The sequence below is a fragment of the Salvelinus fontinalis genome, chromosome 30, assembly GCF_029448725.1.
Source record: "Salvelinus fontinalis isolate EN_2023a chromosome 30, ASM2944872v1, whole genome shotgun sequence".
Lineage (NCBI taxonomy): Eukaryota > Metazoa > Chordata > Actinopteri > Salmoniformes > Salmonidae > Salvelinus > Salvelinus fontinalis.
Genome location: NC_074694.1, coordinates 32,500,395 through 32,516,232, shown reverse-complemented (window position 1 = coordinate 32,516,232; position 15,838 = coordinate 32,500,395). Strand labels below are relative to the sequence as shown.

General features: G+C 43.7%; 1 protein-coding gene across 5 annotated transcripts in view; it reads right to left on the bottom strand.

The window, feature by feature from the left end:
* LOC129829058 (transmembrane protein 94-like) overlaps positions 1-15,838 on the bottom strand; it is a 35,168-nt gene that overhangs the window by 11,653 nt on the left and 7,677 nt on the right. For 3 of the 5 annotated variants that reach the window (XM_055890517.1, XM_055890516.1, XM_055890519.1), the window contains exons 3-12: positions 11,274-11,393; positions 10,813-10,940; positions 5,893-6,029; positions 5,501-5,715; positions 4,573-4,724; positions 3,950-4,052; positions 3,768-3,854; positions 3,485-3,601; positions 3,336-3,392; positions 1,976-2,080 (exon numbers count right to left, since the gene is read on the bottom strand). In XM_055890517.1, coding sequence (XP_055746492.1) covers positions 1,976-2,080; positions 3,336-3,392; positions 3,485-3,601; positions 3,768-3,854; positions 3,950-4,052; positions 4,573-4,724; positions 5,501-5,715; positions 5,893-6,029; positions 10,813-10,940; positions 11,274-11,393 — 1,221 coding nt within the window. Of the gene's footprint in view, positions 1-1,975; positions 2,081-3,335; positions 3,393-3,484; positions 3,602-3,767; positions 3,855-3,949; positions 4,053-4,572; positions 4,725-5,500; positions 5,716-5,892; positions 6,030-10,812; positions 10,941-11,273; positions 11,394-12,219; positions 12,766-15,838 lie in introns of those variants that run through there. The other 2 variants (XM_055890515.1, XM_055890520.1) reach the window with 2 other exon arrangements.

Sequence of the window (15,838 nt, the reverse complement as noted above, 5' to 3'; positions counted from 1 at the left end):
ATATTTGATATGGCTTTAAGATCATTGTGTATGAAATGCGCATCGGCCATTGCAAGTGCATAAGGTAGCAGGAAGTGCAACGTTTTTGGGGGGGCAATTAGCCCCCCCCAAAATAAGAAATAATACTTGAACACTTTAAGCAAAACGTTCTGATCTGTTGCACTTGCCTTTTTTTAATGTAACCTAGGCCTACTGGTTGAATTTGGGATCTATCCTCCCACAACTGTCCCAGAGTCTGTTCAGAATAGGCTATTTCTTTCTCCACAATCTGACCAATAGAATAGTTCAAATGTTCTACTATGGGGACAGTAGCTTGACATAGGCTAGTGATGTTGCTGTTCGTTATTGGTGTTGTTGGCTGAGGAAATGTAAATGTGGACAGTTTACAGTTTACTAATCAGGTTACACACACAATGTATATCGGTCCGGGTAAGTTCAAATGTTCCTGGTCAAATGTCCTGCGCCACATTTACCTAATGCAAACCCTGATAAAGCTGGAAGCAAATTCATCTCTATTGAACAAAATTCATAAAATTCTGGAACCCTATTTTAAAATTCTAATTTAACAATACCTTGTCAACCAACAATCACTTTTCATGACAATCACTGGATTAGGTTGTACATCAAAACATACTGGATTATTCTGTTTGGACATGTTAGATGAAAATATATTTCTTGAAAAGCATACCATCTCAGTAGTCTATTACATAGTCAAAAGCATACCATCTCAGTAGTCAAAAGCACTATGAATCACTTTATTGAGGTGATTAAACATTTTTTATACTGTGTGACACCACAGAAAATAATTGGTGAGACCAAATCATGGGCTGGTGCCACCAACTGAAAAAGTTAGCTTGGAGCCCTGTCAAGGGGTGTGATTCTTTATCAGCTGCAGAGTAATGTGTTCTTCTGCCAATTTGGCTGTTGGGAAGAGAATCATGCGATACGATATATATATATGGCAATATGTACATTGTTACGTCATGCCAATAAAGCAAATTGAATATATTTTATTTACAATTTTTTCTCCCCAATTTCGTCATGTGCAATTGATTGTCTTGTCCAATCGCTGCAACTCCCGTACGGACTCGGGAGAGGCGAATGTCGTGCATCCTCTGACACACAACCCCGCCAAGCCGCACTGCTTCTTGACACAATGCACGCTTAACCCGGAAGCCAGGCGCACCAATGTGTCGGAGGAAACACTGTACACCTGGTGATTGTGTCAGCGTGCATGCGCCCGGCGTGCCACGGAAGTTGCTAGAGCGCGATGGGACAAGGACATCCCGGCCGGCCAAACCCTCCCCTAACCCGGACGACGCTGGGCCAACTGTGCTTCTCCTCATGGGTCTCCCAGGGGCAACCGGCTACGACACAGCCCAGTATCGAACCAGAATCTGTAGTAACGCAGATAGCACTGCGATGCAGTACCTTCGATCGCTGCGGCACTCGGGAGACTCATGCAATAGGATGTTACGCAGAAAAACATGTCGGTAGGACAAGGATATGTATGTTTGTGCACATGGAAGTCAGTCATTTATGTTTACTAAAGGTTATTGAGGCAATAAAAATGTGATGTGACTAAAATGAAAGGGCATTTAGTTCACAAAAATGTCCAACTAGACTAAATCATTATTTAAATAACAAAAATGTGACTAAGACTTAATTATATTTTAGTCAAAATGACTCAAACTAATCTCTCAATCAATCTGAGAAGATTACTGCTGGGCTAGGCAGGGTGGGAAACATTTATTTGATTGTTTTTGTACCTATAAACCCCCTTTTTATTTTTACTAAACTAAATAGACAAACAAATTATAAAAAGAGTGCCAAAATGAACACTGTTATACACACACACAGAACAATAACACTGTCTCCGGACTGGGGTTAGGCAGGATAACATACCATGATTGTCAAAACAACACAGAGAGAGCGAGAGCAAGGGTCACACGCACACATACAAACTAGTACTTACAGTGACAGAGCCGAGTGTGTGTAGCAGGCTGGAGGTGTAGCAGAGAGTCTGGGATTCTCCCTTCAGCACGCCCACCAGGTGTCTCCACACACACCGCAGCATCTCCTGCACACACACAGTTACGCTACATCACATTTACACCCACTACTGGGGAAAAAGATAAACAAGTCATAGTTGACTAAATCTTACGTTTGTCAGACATTATAAGAACACAAATCTGGTCTAATGTTGAAAGGAGTGGACAACCCTCAACATTGCTTGTGTAGATCGCACCCCCCGAAATGAATGGTGAAGATTAACGCAGTAAGACTGTCATTACATTCCTCAATAAAAAAAACTGCTGAAATTCCAAAGACTATGAACGCTATGGACATACTGAAATCCATAATGTCTTCAAAAGAATCAGTCAAGACTTGCTGCTAAGGCGATTGAGTAGAGCTGCTACCATAGTATGGGAGGACCGACTGCAGAATTACAGACTGCAGAATTACAGACTAAGGTGCTTCATCTAACCCTGCAAATAGCCTTTATGCTCGATTGCAGTCGGTAGCATCTATTCTACAGCATATATTCTACTAGCTATATACTAGTGGCAAAGTGAGAACACCTCAAACTTTCCCAAAAGGTTTGGAACCTCAATGCGAGTAAACACTACATTGGTAGACCTCCTTTAGATGTCTTGAGTCTGACCGTACACACTCAGATGCTTCCTTTCCTTAACTCCTTTCCTTATGAAATCATATTGCTCCCACCAATTAGGTCCTTTTCAGATTAGTGTTCATCAAGTAAGGCACTTGAGGAAAGGAGGGTGTTTGAGAGTAAAAGGAGACAGCTAGTGGGGCTGATTTTCCCATCATGCATTACAAGCAGGCGGGCAAAGTCGGCAGTCACAGGCTCAGGGTAGGGGCCAATCCAGAACCAAGCTCAAGCCCTTCCCCTTCTAGCGGGGAGGGGGCTGGGGGTTAGTTCATGACTGGGCCAATATGTCAGTAGCGCAGCAGGGGCTGGTGGGGACTGGGGTTTGTGGGTGTCGAAGCGGTACGTGATCAGGTGAAGAAATGGTATGAGGACAAATGACCAAAACAAGATTAGTCAAATTTGCCCTCCCATCAGGGAAGATCTGATTGGCTGACAAATAGAATTGATAGAAAGATATCGTCATGCCAGATGAAGAAAATCAACAAAATAAGAGAAACAATGCAAAACTAAATACATGATTGGAGTACTAAACTCGAACAACAAAAGAAAATACGTGAGAGTGTGAGCTGCGTACAGGGTTTCATGGTGGGTGGTGCAGTGGCGAGAGTGGGCAGCGTGAGGACAGGGGGAGGGCGAGGGAGCACGAGTTGAGAGTTTATACCTGGGAGGACACCGCTTCAGTGTAGCTGCTTAGAGTGTCCTCAGAGAATTTAGCAAGCTGGGGTGAGAGAAGAGGCTAGTTAAACCACACAGGAGCCTCTCTGTCTCTCACATGGCACGCGAGTGTGTGTGTGTACGCGCGTGTCTCACCAGGCCAGTAGGAGAAGCTCTGCTGGACTCAGCCAGGACACTAGCCTCTCCATAGGCATTGACCAGCACCCACATGACAGGAAACAGCAGGGGAAGGATGGGCAGCACTCCCATCAGCTGGAATACACACAACACTTACTACAATAAGGAGAATCTGCTACATCTTATTGCACATCATCTCTGGATGAGATTCTGTCCCCACAGGTTAAACCTACCGTGACATATCATATATGAAAAATAAGGAGAAGAGGCACGACCAAGAAGATGTGTTGAGTCTCCATACCTGCAGCTGGATGAAGTTGAAGCGTCCAGGAGTGAGGCCGGGGGCATCACAGAAATAACGCACTGTATTCACGACCAAGAACGCCACCTATAGAAGGAGATGCCTGACATATGAGGGACCGCATCCAGTAGATATAAAGAATTAACTGTGCATCCGTGTGTGTGTGCGCGCTTGTGTCTCACCAGTACTATAGGGCAGGCGAACTTGGCCATAATCGACTGCACGGTGAACCTCTCATTATCCAGGGCTGTGATTGGTCGAGACAGAGCCAGGTCAAGACTGTTCCTGTACAGTACAGAGTGGAATTCAGCCAGGGGTGTCAGTCATTTTAGATAACTTTATGGGACAGTTTACTGGACCCATGCAGATCAAGCCTAATCCTGGAGAGAAAAGCATGATGTTTAGTTCAAGCGTAGGCTTAATCTGGGTATGGGAGACTACTTAAAAAGGACACACTGAGCCGTCACAAGTGACAATTTCAGGCTTCCTTCGACTCTAGTTTCATGATTTGCGCAAACTTTATCCTTGAGTTCAATTCTTGGACTTTCTCCAATAACAATAAACTTCATTTGTGTAGCACTTTTCAATATAAATAACAAAATGCTTCACATTATAAAATAAAAGCACTAACAAAGAAACAAAGACGGGAGAAAGGAGAATGAAGAAAGATGGCTCCTCCTCCTCGGCAATTGTTGGATAGCAAACTAGCTAGTGGTGAATTATTACCTCAAACTCGTTCACCTCAAGTCAAAGTATGTCAGACGGTCCAGCCTCAAAGGTGGACTTGAGTGGAAGCATTACCGACCTGACACTGTCGAGGATGGGGGTGCGGACCACCCTGAAGAGGCGGTGCTGCTGGGGGCTCTGGGGACCCCTCTTCTGGTCCCCCCGGGGGGAGGGAGGAGGGGAGAGAGGTGGGAAAAGGTCACCAGGCTCCAGAACTATATGCTCATCATCCTAGAGAAGGGAGATGTTGAGGACACAGGGAGTGAATACAGGTGAGAGACATACACATACCTCATCCTTGATTTTGTATGTATTATGGATCCCAATTTCCTGGGATCCAGCTAAATTAAGGCAGTTATACAACTTTTAAAACATGACAATACACTAAGTGTGTGCCCTCAGGCCACTACTCTACTACCACATATCTACAATACAAAATCCATGTGTACGTGTGTGTATAGTGCATATGTTATCATGTGTAGGCAGTCATTGTAAATAAGAATTTGTTCTTAACTCACTTGCCTAGTTAAATAAAGGTTATATTAAAACAATGTAACGTGTGTGTGTGCGTCACAGTCCCCACTGTTCCGTAAGGTGCATTTTGATTCGTTTTTTAAAAATCAAATTTTACCGCTTGCATGAGTTACCTGATGTGGAATAGAGTTCCATGTAGTCATGGCTCTATGTAGTACTGTGCTGGACTTAGGGATTGTGAAGAGACCTCTGGTGGCATGTCTTGTGTGGTATGCATGGGGGTCCGAGCTGTGTGTTAGTTTAAAACAGACAGCTCGGTGCATGCAGCTTGTCAATACCTCTCACAAAATACAAGTAGTGATGAAGTCAATCTCTCTTCTACTTCCGAGCCAGGAAGAAGAAAAAAAATGACTGATGTCTCTGAGGAAAGCAAAGCCCTCCTGTCCCAGTCTCAGTGCTATGATGTCTCCCTCTACCCATCCTCTCCTCCCTCCATCCCTCTTTCTCCACCCTCTTCACCCCTCTCTTCGTACCTTGATGCCTCTGAGGGAAGCGAAGGCCTCCTTTCCTGGCCGTAGTGCTATGACGTCTCCCTCCACCAGTAGGGACACAGGCAGGTTGACCAGCTTGGAGTCGCGGTAAGCCCAGTGGAGCGACCAGGAGGGGGAGGAGGGGGTGTACAGGTCAGGGTAGAGGGAGGGAGACCACCTCACCCCATTACCAAAATCTGCCCAGCCCGACAGGTAGTCTGGAGGGAGAGAGTGCGGAGGGTAACTTAAAAGATAGCACCACAAAACAAAAATGGTGGAAACTTGCCAACCTCAAGTAGTGTTTATTTCACAATGTTTTCCCTACAACTGTCCCATTGTCAACTATTCTCCTCTATATCTCCTCCCTCCATCCCAATCTCTGCTCTTCCGTTCACCGTTGAGCTGATTGATGATGCTGTTGAGCCGGTGCACCATCTCAGTCCTCCTCAGCCTCTGCTGTCGACCAATCAGCATGAAGCTCAGCGTGAAGAGCAGGAGGAGGGCTGCAGCGTTCACCAACTCGATCCCAGAACTAGAGAGAGGAGAGGAGGAGCAATGTTTTGTCTTCCTGTGTTTCACAACCTTAGTTCACCTTGAAGTATCTCTGATAGGAATATTTGGGTTGCAGTTAGAGGAGCCGTCTACCTAATAAACACTAAGGCCGCCACAATTGCCCTATAATCGTGTAACCGACGGTTACGGATGAAGAACATCCTGAAAATAAAATAACCGTAAAAAAAAACGAACAGCTGACTGAAGACGGGACCGCCAGGAATTCGTAAGGTTGAGTCTGTTTCTGCAGTAACATGGACTCTTAACGTGATGAAACTTTGTTGCTCCTTGCTGCACTTTGTTTTACTCCGTGTTGTAGCCTTGTAGTCTTCGGTTGCCTAGGCCAGTGTTTCCCAACTCTGAACCTCGGGGACCCCCAAACAGCACATTTTTATGTTGTGGACAAGCACACCTGATTGTACTTGTCAACTAATCATCAAGCCCTTGACAAGTTGAATCAGGTGTTTTTGTCCGGTGCTACAATAAATGTGTGTGTGTGTGTACTTATGGGTACTCGAGGACCGGAGTTGGGAAACACTGTCCTAGGCAATGCAACTCTCCCTTCAGCAGCAGCACACATAGAAAATAATGAATAAAACAGGCATGGAAGCTCTAACCCTGGCAATTTGACTGGTAAACTCACAATGGCTGCCTGGTATTATGATGCAATAATTTTCATTGGTAATGTAGAATGTTCATTCAAGTGAATACCGATGTGGCTCACGCAATGGAATGTACTTTTTGTATATACAGTTGAATCAACAAATCACAGCACATTTTGAGGTGCATCGCATTAGTACACTTCTTGCTTTTACTTCCTGCTTTGCTCTCATGGGCAGATTCGGCAATGGCCACCAGTCCACCCATTATGCCACAATTGACTTGAATGGGGACGCCGGTTCTATTCCTAAGGCAGCACAAGCAATCAGGAGCGGAGGAGGAAAAAATGTGTGTCTTAAAAAAACAGTAACACTTTCCTTGACACCCAGCGTCATAAAGGTCATAACCATGTCATAACAGCTGACATAACCTGTAATATGGTCATAACACTTGTGGCATATATTGTGTTATTTTATGGCTGGTTATGACACCTACATAAGAGCGTGAAAACCCACAAAACCTACCACAAGGCAAAACACTCCATTAAACCATAAAAATACTGTTGGCAGGTATGCTATGTTAAATATATACATTTACCATATTACATTTTCATTGTAATTGCACACACATTGATGTCAGACATGCACCTACCCCAATGCTCTGTTGCTGATGACTGGGAAGAATGCAGGAGCAGATATCAGGAGCAGGACAAAGACACCCTCTTTTTTGACTGATGGCTAACATAAGGGCATGTATGTGATAGGCCTATCTGGCTTATATTACTATGATAGTTATAATGCTTCTTAACAGTGTCATAAAGTGTATTTTCTACAAGTTATTTAAAAATATGATTAAAAAAACATGACTAAAGAATTCATTACAACAAAGGATGTAAGAAAAAAAAAGTTCAAATGAAAGGAAAATGCTTGTCAGGGAAAAAACTAATTTGAATAAATGCGTGTTTTGACAATTGTGTGTGTGTCATAACCAGACATAAAATAACACAATATGCCACAACAGATTTAGACCCCTTCACCTTTTCCACATTTTGTTACATTACAGCCTTATTCTAAAATGGATTAAATTAATAATTTTTCTCAATCTATACACAATACCCCTAATGACACCGTGAAATCAGGTTGTAAATGTTTTTTTTTTTTTAAATGTATTAAAAATAAACAGAAATACCTTACTAAGTATTCAGACGCTTTGCTATGAGACTTGAAATTGAGCTCCGGTGCATCCTGTTCCCATTGATCATCCTTGAGATGTTACTACAACTTGATTGGAGTCCACCTGTAGTAAATTCAATTGATTGGATATGATTTGGAGAGGCACACACACCCGTCTATATTAAGGTACCACGGTTGACAGTGCATGTCAGAGCAAAGACCAAGACATGAGGTCGAAGGAATTGTCCGCAGAGCTCCGAGACAGGATTGTGTCAAGGCACAGATCTGGGGAAGGGCAACAAAAAATGGTCAGACAGAAGCCACTCCTCAGTAAAACGCATGAGAGCGTTTCGGAGTTTGCCAAAAGGCACCTTAAGGACTCTGACCATGAGAAATAAGATTCTGTGGTCTGATGAAACCAAGATTGAACTCTTTGGCCTGAATGCCAAGAGTCACATCTGGAGGAAACCAGGCACCGCTAATCACCTGACCAATACCATCACTACGGCGAAGCATGGTGGTGACAGCATCATGCTGTGGGGATATTTTTCAGCGGCAGGGACTGGGAGACCAGTTAGGATCGAGGGAAAGATGAACGGAGCAAAGTACAGAGAGATCCTTGATGAAAACCTGCTCCAGTGCGCTCAAGACAGACTGGGGGAGAAGGTTCACCTTCCAACAGGACAACGACCCTAAGCACACAGCCAAGACAACGCAGAATTGGCTTCAGGACAAGTCTCTGAAAATCTTTGAGTGGCCCAGCCAGAGCCCGGACTTGAACCTGATCTAACATCTCTGGAGAGACCTGAAAATAGCTGTGCAGCAACTCTCCCCATCCAACCTGACACAGCTTGAGAGGATCTGCAGAGAAGAATGGGAGAAACTCTGCAAATAGAGGTGTGCCAAGCTACTAGCGTCATACACAAGAAGACTCGAGGCTGTAATCGCTGCCAAAGGTGCTTCAACAAAGTACTGAGTAAAGGGTCTGATTACTTAAGTTTCACATAAGATTTCCCAAAACAATTTCTTGCTTTGTCATTATGGGGTATTGTTTGTACATTGATGAGGGGAAAAAAACAATTTAATCAATTTTAGAATAAGGCTGTAACATAACAAAATGTGGAAAAAGTCAAGGGGTCTGAATACTTTCCGAATGCACGGAATATGGGTCATAAGAGTATTATGACAAATTATGTCAGACATTATGACATGGTTATGACCGTGTTATGACACTGGGTATCAAGTAAAGTGTTATTACGGTGACTACAGCCATTTGGATGGCCAATAACTACAGTCGTATGAAAAAGTTTGGGCACCCCTGACAATTTCCATGATTTCCATTTATAAATAATTGGGTGTTTGGATCAGCAATTTCATTTTGATATATCAAATAACTGATGGACACAGTAATATTTCAGTAGTGAAATGAGGTTTATTGGATTAACAGAAAATGTGCAATACGCATCAAAACAAAATTAAACAGGTGCATAAATTTGGGCACCCCAATAGAAAAATCACATCAATATTTAGTAGAGCCTCCTTTTGCTAAAATAACAGCCTCTAGACTCTTCCCATAGCCTCTAATGAGTGTCTGGATTCTGAATGAAGATATTTTGGACCATTCCTCCTTACAAAACATCTCCAGTTCAGTTAGGTTTGATGGTTGCCGAGCATGGACAGCCCACTTCAAATCATCCCACAGATTCTCACTGATATTCAGGTCTGGGATGGCCATTCCAGAACATTCTACTTGTTCCTCTGCATAAATGCCCGGGTAGATTTTGAGCAGTGTTTTGGGTCGTTGTCTTGTTGAAATATCCAGCTCCGGCGTAACTTCAACTTTGTGACTGATTCTTCAACATTATTCCCAAGAATCTGCTGATATTGAGTGGAATCCATGCGACCCTCAACTTTAACAAGATTCCCAGTACCGGCACTGGCCACACAGCCCCACAGCATGATGGAACCCCCACCAAATTTTACTGTGGGTAGCAAGTGTTTTTCTTGGAATGCTGTGTTCTTTTGCCGCCATGCATAACGTCCCTTGTTATGACCAAATAACTCAATCTTTGTTTCATCAGTCCACAGCACCTTATTCCAAAATTAAGCTGGCTTGTCCAAATGTGCGTTTGCATTCCTCAAGCGACTGTTTGTGGCGTGTTTGCCGAAAAGGCTTCTTCCGCATCACTCTCCCATACAGCTTCTCCATGTGCAAAGTGCCCTGAATTGTTGAACGATGCACAGTGACACCATCTGCAGCAAGATGATGTTGTAGGTCTTTGGAGGTGGTCTGTGGGCTGTTTTTGACCGTTCTCACCATCCTTCGCCTTTGCCTCTCCGATATTTTACTTGGCCTGCCACTTCTGGCCTTAACAAGAACTGTGCCTGTGGTCTTCCATTTCCTCACTATGTTCCTCACAGTGGACACTGACAGCTTAAATCTCTGCGATAGCTTTTTGTAGCCTTCCTCTAAACAAAGATTGTTCAACATTATGGTTTTCAGGTCATTTGAGAGTTGTTTTGAGGCCCCCATGTTGCCACTCTTCAGAGGAGAGTCAAAGAGAACAACAACTTGCAATTGGCCACCTTAAATACCTTTTCTCATGATTGGATGCACTTGTCTATGAAGTTCAAGGCTTAATGAGCTCACGAAACCAATTGTGTGTTCCAATTAATCAGTGCTAAGTAGTTACAGGTATTCAAATCAACAGAATGACAAGGGTGCTCAGATTTTTGCATAGCCTATTTCTCACATCTGATTTAATTTCATACAACTTAATATTGCTACACTAAAAATCTTTGTCTGGACAATACCCCAGTACTCAGCTTTTATTAGAAAATGAATGGCATGCCACTGTGATCATTTTCTGTGACGACAGAGTAAATTATTATGCAGCCTCAGAGGGGTGCCCAAACTGTTTCATACGACTGTATCAACTAAAATTCCATGACTGTCAGAGCCCTAATTAACACAAGCACACAGTTACACACCTGCCGTGCGGCTGGTCGCCGTAACAACAGAGAAGTCCCACCACCACCAGCAGTGTAAGGGCAGCTCCTGGCCAATGGAGACAGGAGTGTCGGTTGCCATGGTGAAGGAAGCTCTTCACCCACTGCTCCTATAATAACATCAACAAACAAAACACGTGTTTGACACATCTCAATACGCGTGTGTGTCCGTTTTTGGTTATACTATCCTTGTGGGGACCAGAAGTCCTCACAAGGATAATAAAACAAGGAACATTTGCGGGGACATTTCGCCGGTCCCCACAAGGAAAAAGGCTACTTTAGGCTCAGGGGTTAGATTTACAATTAGGGTTAGGTTTAGGGGTTTGGGGTTAAGGAAAATATGATTTTGAATGGGAATCAATTGTTTGGTCCCCACAAGGACAGAAAAACAAACGTGTGTGTTGTGCGCATGCGTCCGCCCGTGTGTGTGTGTGTGTAACTACCTGTGCAGTTGGTTGTTTTCCACGGCCTGTGGTCTGGTGCTGGTCAAGCAGAGTGGTGAGCTGGTCTCTCAGTGTCCCCAGAGCCTGATCAGTGGACAAACCAAGGGTCCCCACCCCCTCCTGAAAACACACAGGAACAGACACGCACACACAGACAAAAAACACCTACTTTGAAAACCCATTACAGTCAAGAAAGATTCAAACATTTCAAAAGGCCACAGATTCATGGACACTGGATACAAAAAGCACCTTCTCCATATAGCTAGGCGGTCCATGACAGCTGACACAGCAGTACCATGCTAGCTGCATTGCCTTGGTCTTACGCACAGGCGTACAGACACGCACAACAATCAAAATAAACAGATGTGCATAATCAACCATTACCCCAAGTTCACATTTGTTGCCCCAAGGTTTTCTGCGCTTCTGTTATATGGTTTTAATAAGCAAAAAACTCATTGTTAAATCGTTAATAAGCTAAACTGAATTTTACTATCACTAAGGAGCTAAACTCACTGCTGTCAATAGGATTGTATGGTTTTAATGAGCGTAATAAAGCAGAGACTATGTGATGTACGTTTCATGATTCATCTATGCACAACGGAAGTGACGCAAACTGCAGAGAAACAACCACATCTACATGTCAGTGGGAACCCAATCTTTTCCCACACAACTTCATCTCTGCGTTGGTTTTAAGCTCTACATCCCACACAGCTATAAATAACTCACAATTCTCCAGAGTGAGGAAGCCTGCAGAAAATTCTCCAGACATGGATAAACACACCAACGCACCCTGCGCATAACCCTGTTTTAAGCAGAGCACCGACAACACGCCCACCAGCAAATTGACCTGGATTAACCAAAACCACACAGACACTTTCCCTCTCATTTCTCTTCCCCACCCATCAGCTCTACGGACCTTTCATCCCCATTCGGACTTCTTACTTACTGTCCCCCTCTTCCGGAACCAAGTTCTCAGCTCCAGATCCAGGACCATGATACAATTGTTCCTTTTCTTTCTCACTTTCTCTTACTGTTGTCTGCTCTGTGAACCTGTCATCGATCTACTAAAACGAGCAATAGTGTATCCAGGTGTGGAAAGTGTGTGTGTGAGCAGAGGAGAGGACAGAAAAGATCTGCAGGGAAGGAGAGCGTCTGATGACCGGAGAGAAAGTGCACCCAGGGGACTAGTCAGTCTGACGTTAGAGCCTGGGTGACACTGCTTCAGCATCCTAATGCCTCCCTAGCCTGTCTCATCTGGCGCTTTTCTCTGTCTAGCCCAGCCCTACCCCAATACAGAGTGCCGGCTGGACTCTTCTGGCTGAATGTCCCTCTTTCTGTGCAGTGGCTGGCTAGATGATACTGCTGATACAGGAGAGTGACCAAGCCAGGTCTGCCAACAGAGAGAATGAGAGAGAGAGAGAGACAGAGAGAAGGGGAGGGGGAGAGAGACTGGCCTCACTGAACCCTGGCCCCAGGTCCAGAGAAAAAGACTGATTAATAGAGAGAGAGAGAGAGAGAGAGAGAGAGAGAGAGAGAGAGAGAGAGAGAGAGAGAGAGAGAGAGAGAGAGAGAGAGAGAGAGAGAGACAGAGAGAGAGAGAGAGAGAGAGGGGGGAGGCAGATGAAAGCTGAAAGAACAGAAGACATAAAAAGAGTGCATGGGCAGGAAGAGGAAAAATGAGATGCAAAAGAGAGAGAGAGAAACTGGCCCATCCAGGGTTGTGCTTTGTTCCGTTCCAGCCAACACAGCACATAATTCAACACTGCAGCAGTGGAGGGATGGAGGGAGAGAAACGAGACAGACAGAGAGACATCAGTAAACCTGGGTTCTGATCCAGAGAGGTGAAGAGAGTAGAACCGTGCGAATACACCCACAGAAACACGAGAGTCAAACACAGTCAGAGTACATAGAACATACAGTTGTGGCCAAATATATTGGCACCCTTGCACTTTCCTTTAAAAAAATGAAAATATTTCAACAACAAAAAACTGTTGGTCTCCACACTTTGTTAGAGATGGGACGACAAACCAAAAATGATCGATACTGGCCAAACCAACCAAAATATCATTGACATTTTGCTGATATCGTTCATTACGATAAACAACCTATAGGGCCCTAATAGAGAAATGTGAAGTTTGAAATGTGTTACAGGCTTTGGTTTTTCCATATTTCAGTGCATTCGGAAAGTATTCAGACCCCTTGACTTTTTCCACATTTTGTTGCGTTACAGCCTTATTCTAAAATAGATTAAATTGTTAGTTTTTTCTCATCAATCTTAACAAAATACCCCATAATGACAAAGCAAAAACAGGTTTCTAGAAATGTTTGCTAATGTATATATAAAAAAAATACTATCACATTTATTCAGACACTTTACTTAGTACTTCGTTGAAGCACCTTTGGCAAACCTGTATTTGGGGAGTTTCTCTCATTCTTCTCTGCAGATCCTCTCAAGCTGTGTCAGGTTGGATGGGGAAAGTTGCTGCACAGCTATTTTCAGGTCACTCCAGAGATGTTAGATCAGGTTCAAGTCTGGGCTCTGGCTGGGCCACTCAAGGACATTCAGAGACGTGTCCCAAAGCCACTCCTGCGTTGTCTTGGCTGTGTGCTTAGGGTCGTTGTCCTGTTAGAAGGTGAACCTTTGCCCCAGTCTGAGGTCCTGAGCACTCTGGAGCAGGTTTTCATCAAGGACCTCTCTGTACTTTGCTCCGTTCATCTTTCCCTCGATCCTGACTAGTCTCCCAGTCCCTGCCGCTGAAAAACAACACCATGCTTCACCATAGGAACGGTGCCAGGTTTCCTCCAGACGTGACGCTTGGCATTCAGGACAAATAGTTTAATCTTGGTTTCATCAGACCAGAGAATCTTCTCTCTCATGGTCTGAGAGTCCTTTAGATACCTTTTGGCAAACTCCAAGCGGGCTTACCTTCTGGAGGGTTCTCCCATCTCCACACAGGAACTCTGGAGCTCTGTCAGAGGGACCATCGGGTTCTTGGTCACCTCCCTGACCAAGGCCCTTCTGCCCCAATTGCTCAGTTTGGCCGGGCGGCCAGATCTAGGAAGTCTTGGTGGTTCCAAACTTCTTCCATTTAAGAATGATGGAGGCCACTGTGTTCTTGGGGACCTTAAATGCTGCAGAAATGTTTTGGTACCCTTCCCCAGATCTGTGGCTCGGGCACAATTCTGTCTCGGAGTTCTACAGACAATTCCTTCGACCTCATGGCTTGGTTTTGGCTCTGACATGCACTGTCAACTATGGAACCTTATATAGCCAGGTGTGTGCCTTTCCAAATCATTACCAATCAATTGAATTTACCACATGTGGACTCCAATCAAGTTGTAGAAACATCAAGGATAACCTGAGCTCATAGCAAAGGTTCTGAATACTTACGTAAATGTGATTTCATAATTCAATTTTTTATAAATTAGCACAAAAAAACTACAAATTTGTTTTTGCTCTGTCATTATGGGGTAGTGTGTGTAGATTGATGAGGGGGAAACAATATTTAATCAATTTTAGAATAAGGCTGTAATGTAACAAAATGTGAAAAAAGTCAAGGGGTCTGAATACTTTCTGAATTAACTGTATAACGGACAGGAGAGGCTCTAACAACGGGAATTCCAAACCACATGTTGTATAATGTGAAATACTGGAGCATGGGCATGTCATTTTTATTCACAGTTACGTTGTTTTGAAATTTTGCTCCAAATAGAAATTGTGAGAACACTAATAGGACCAAAGCATAGTTTACATTGTTTATCGATATACCAGTGAAGACCACCTCTTCCAGGGCAATAGGAGATACTATATCTCTCTATACACTCAGCCAAGGGCCAGAAGAACCATGTCTAAACCAATTTAGGATGGGATGAAATGCTAGTGCCAGGAATTACAATTTAAAAAGTTTAGTATGGCTAGTTCTCCTACATCTTTTCCGCTTTACAAGTTTGTTCATTTTATAGGGCTCGCTTACCTTGCCATATGTACTGAACAAAAATATAAAAAGCAAACCCGCTACAGTTTGAACGTTTTGACTGAGTTACAGTTCATATGAGGAAATCAGTCATTAGGCCCTAATCTATGGATTTCACATGACTGGGAATACAGATATGCATCTGTTGGTCACACATACCGTACCTTAAAAGAAAATGGGCCTCTGGATCTCGTCACGGTATTTCGGTGCATTCAAATTGCCATTGATAAAATGCAAATTGTGTTCGTTGCTTATGCCTTCCCATACCATAACCCCACAATGTGGCACTCTGTTCACAATGTTGCCATCAGCAAACTGCTCGCCCACATGACGCCATATACATGGTCTGCGGTTGGAAGTACTGACAAATTCTCTAAAACGACATTGGAGGTGGTTTATATGTTAGAGAAATGAACATTAAATTCTCTGACAACAGCTCTGGTATACATTCCTGCAGTCAGCATGCAAATGGCACGCTCCCTCAAAACTTGAGACATCTGTGGCATTTGTGTGTCACAAAAGTGCACATTTTAGAGTGGCCTTAAATTGCACCTGTGTAATGATCATGATGTTTAAATCAGCTTCTTGATA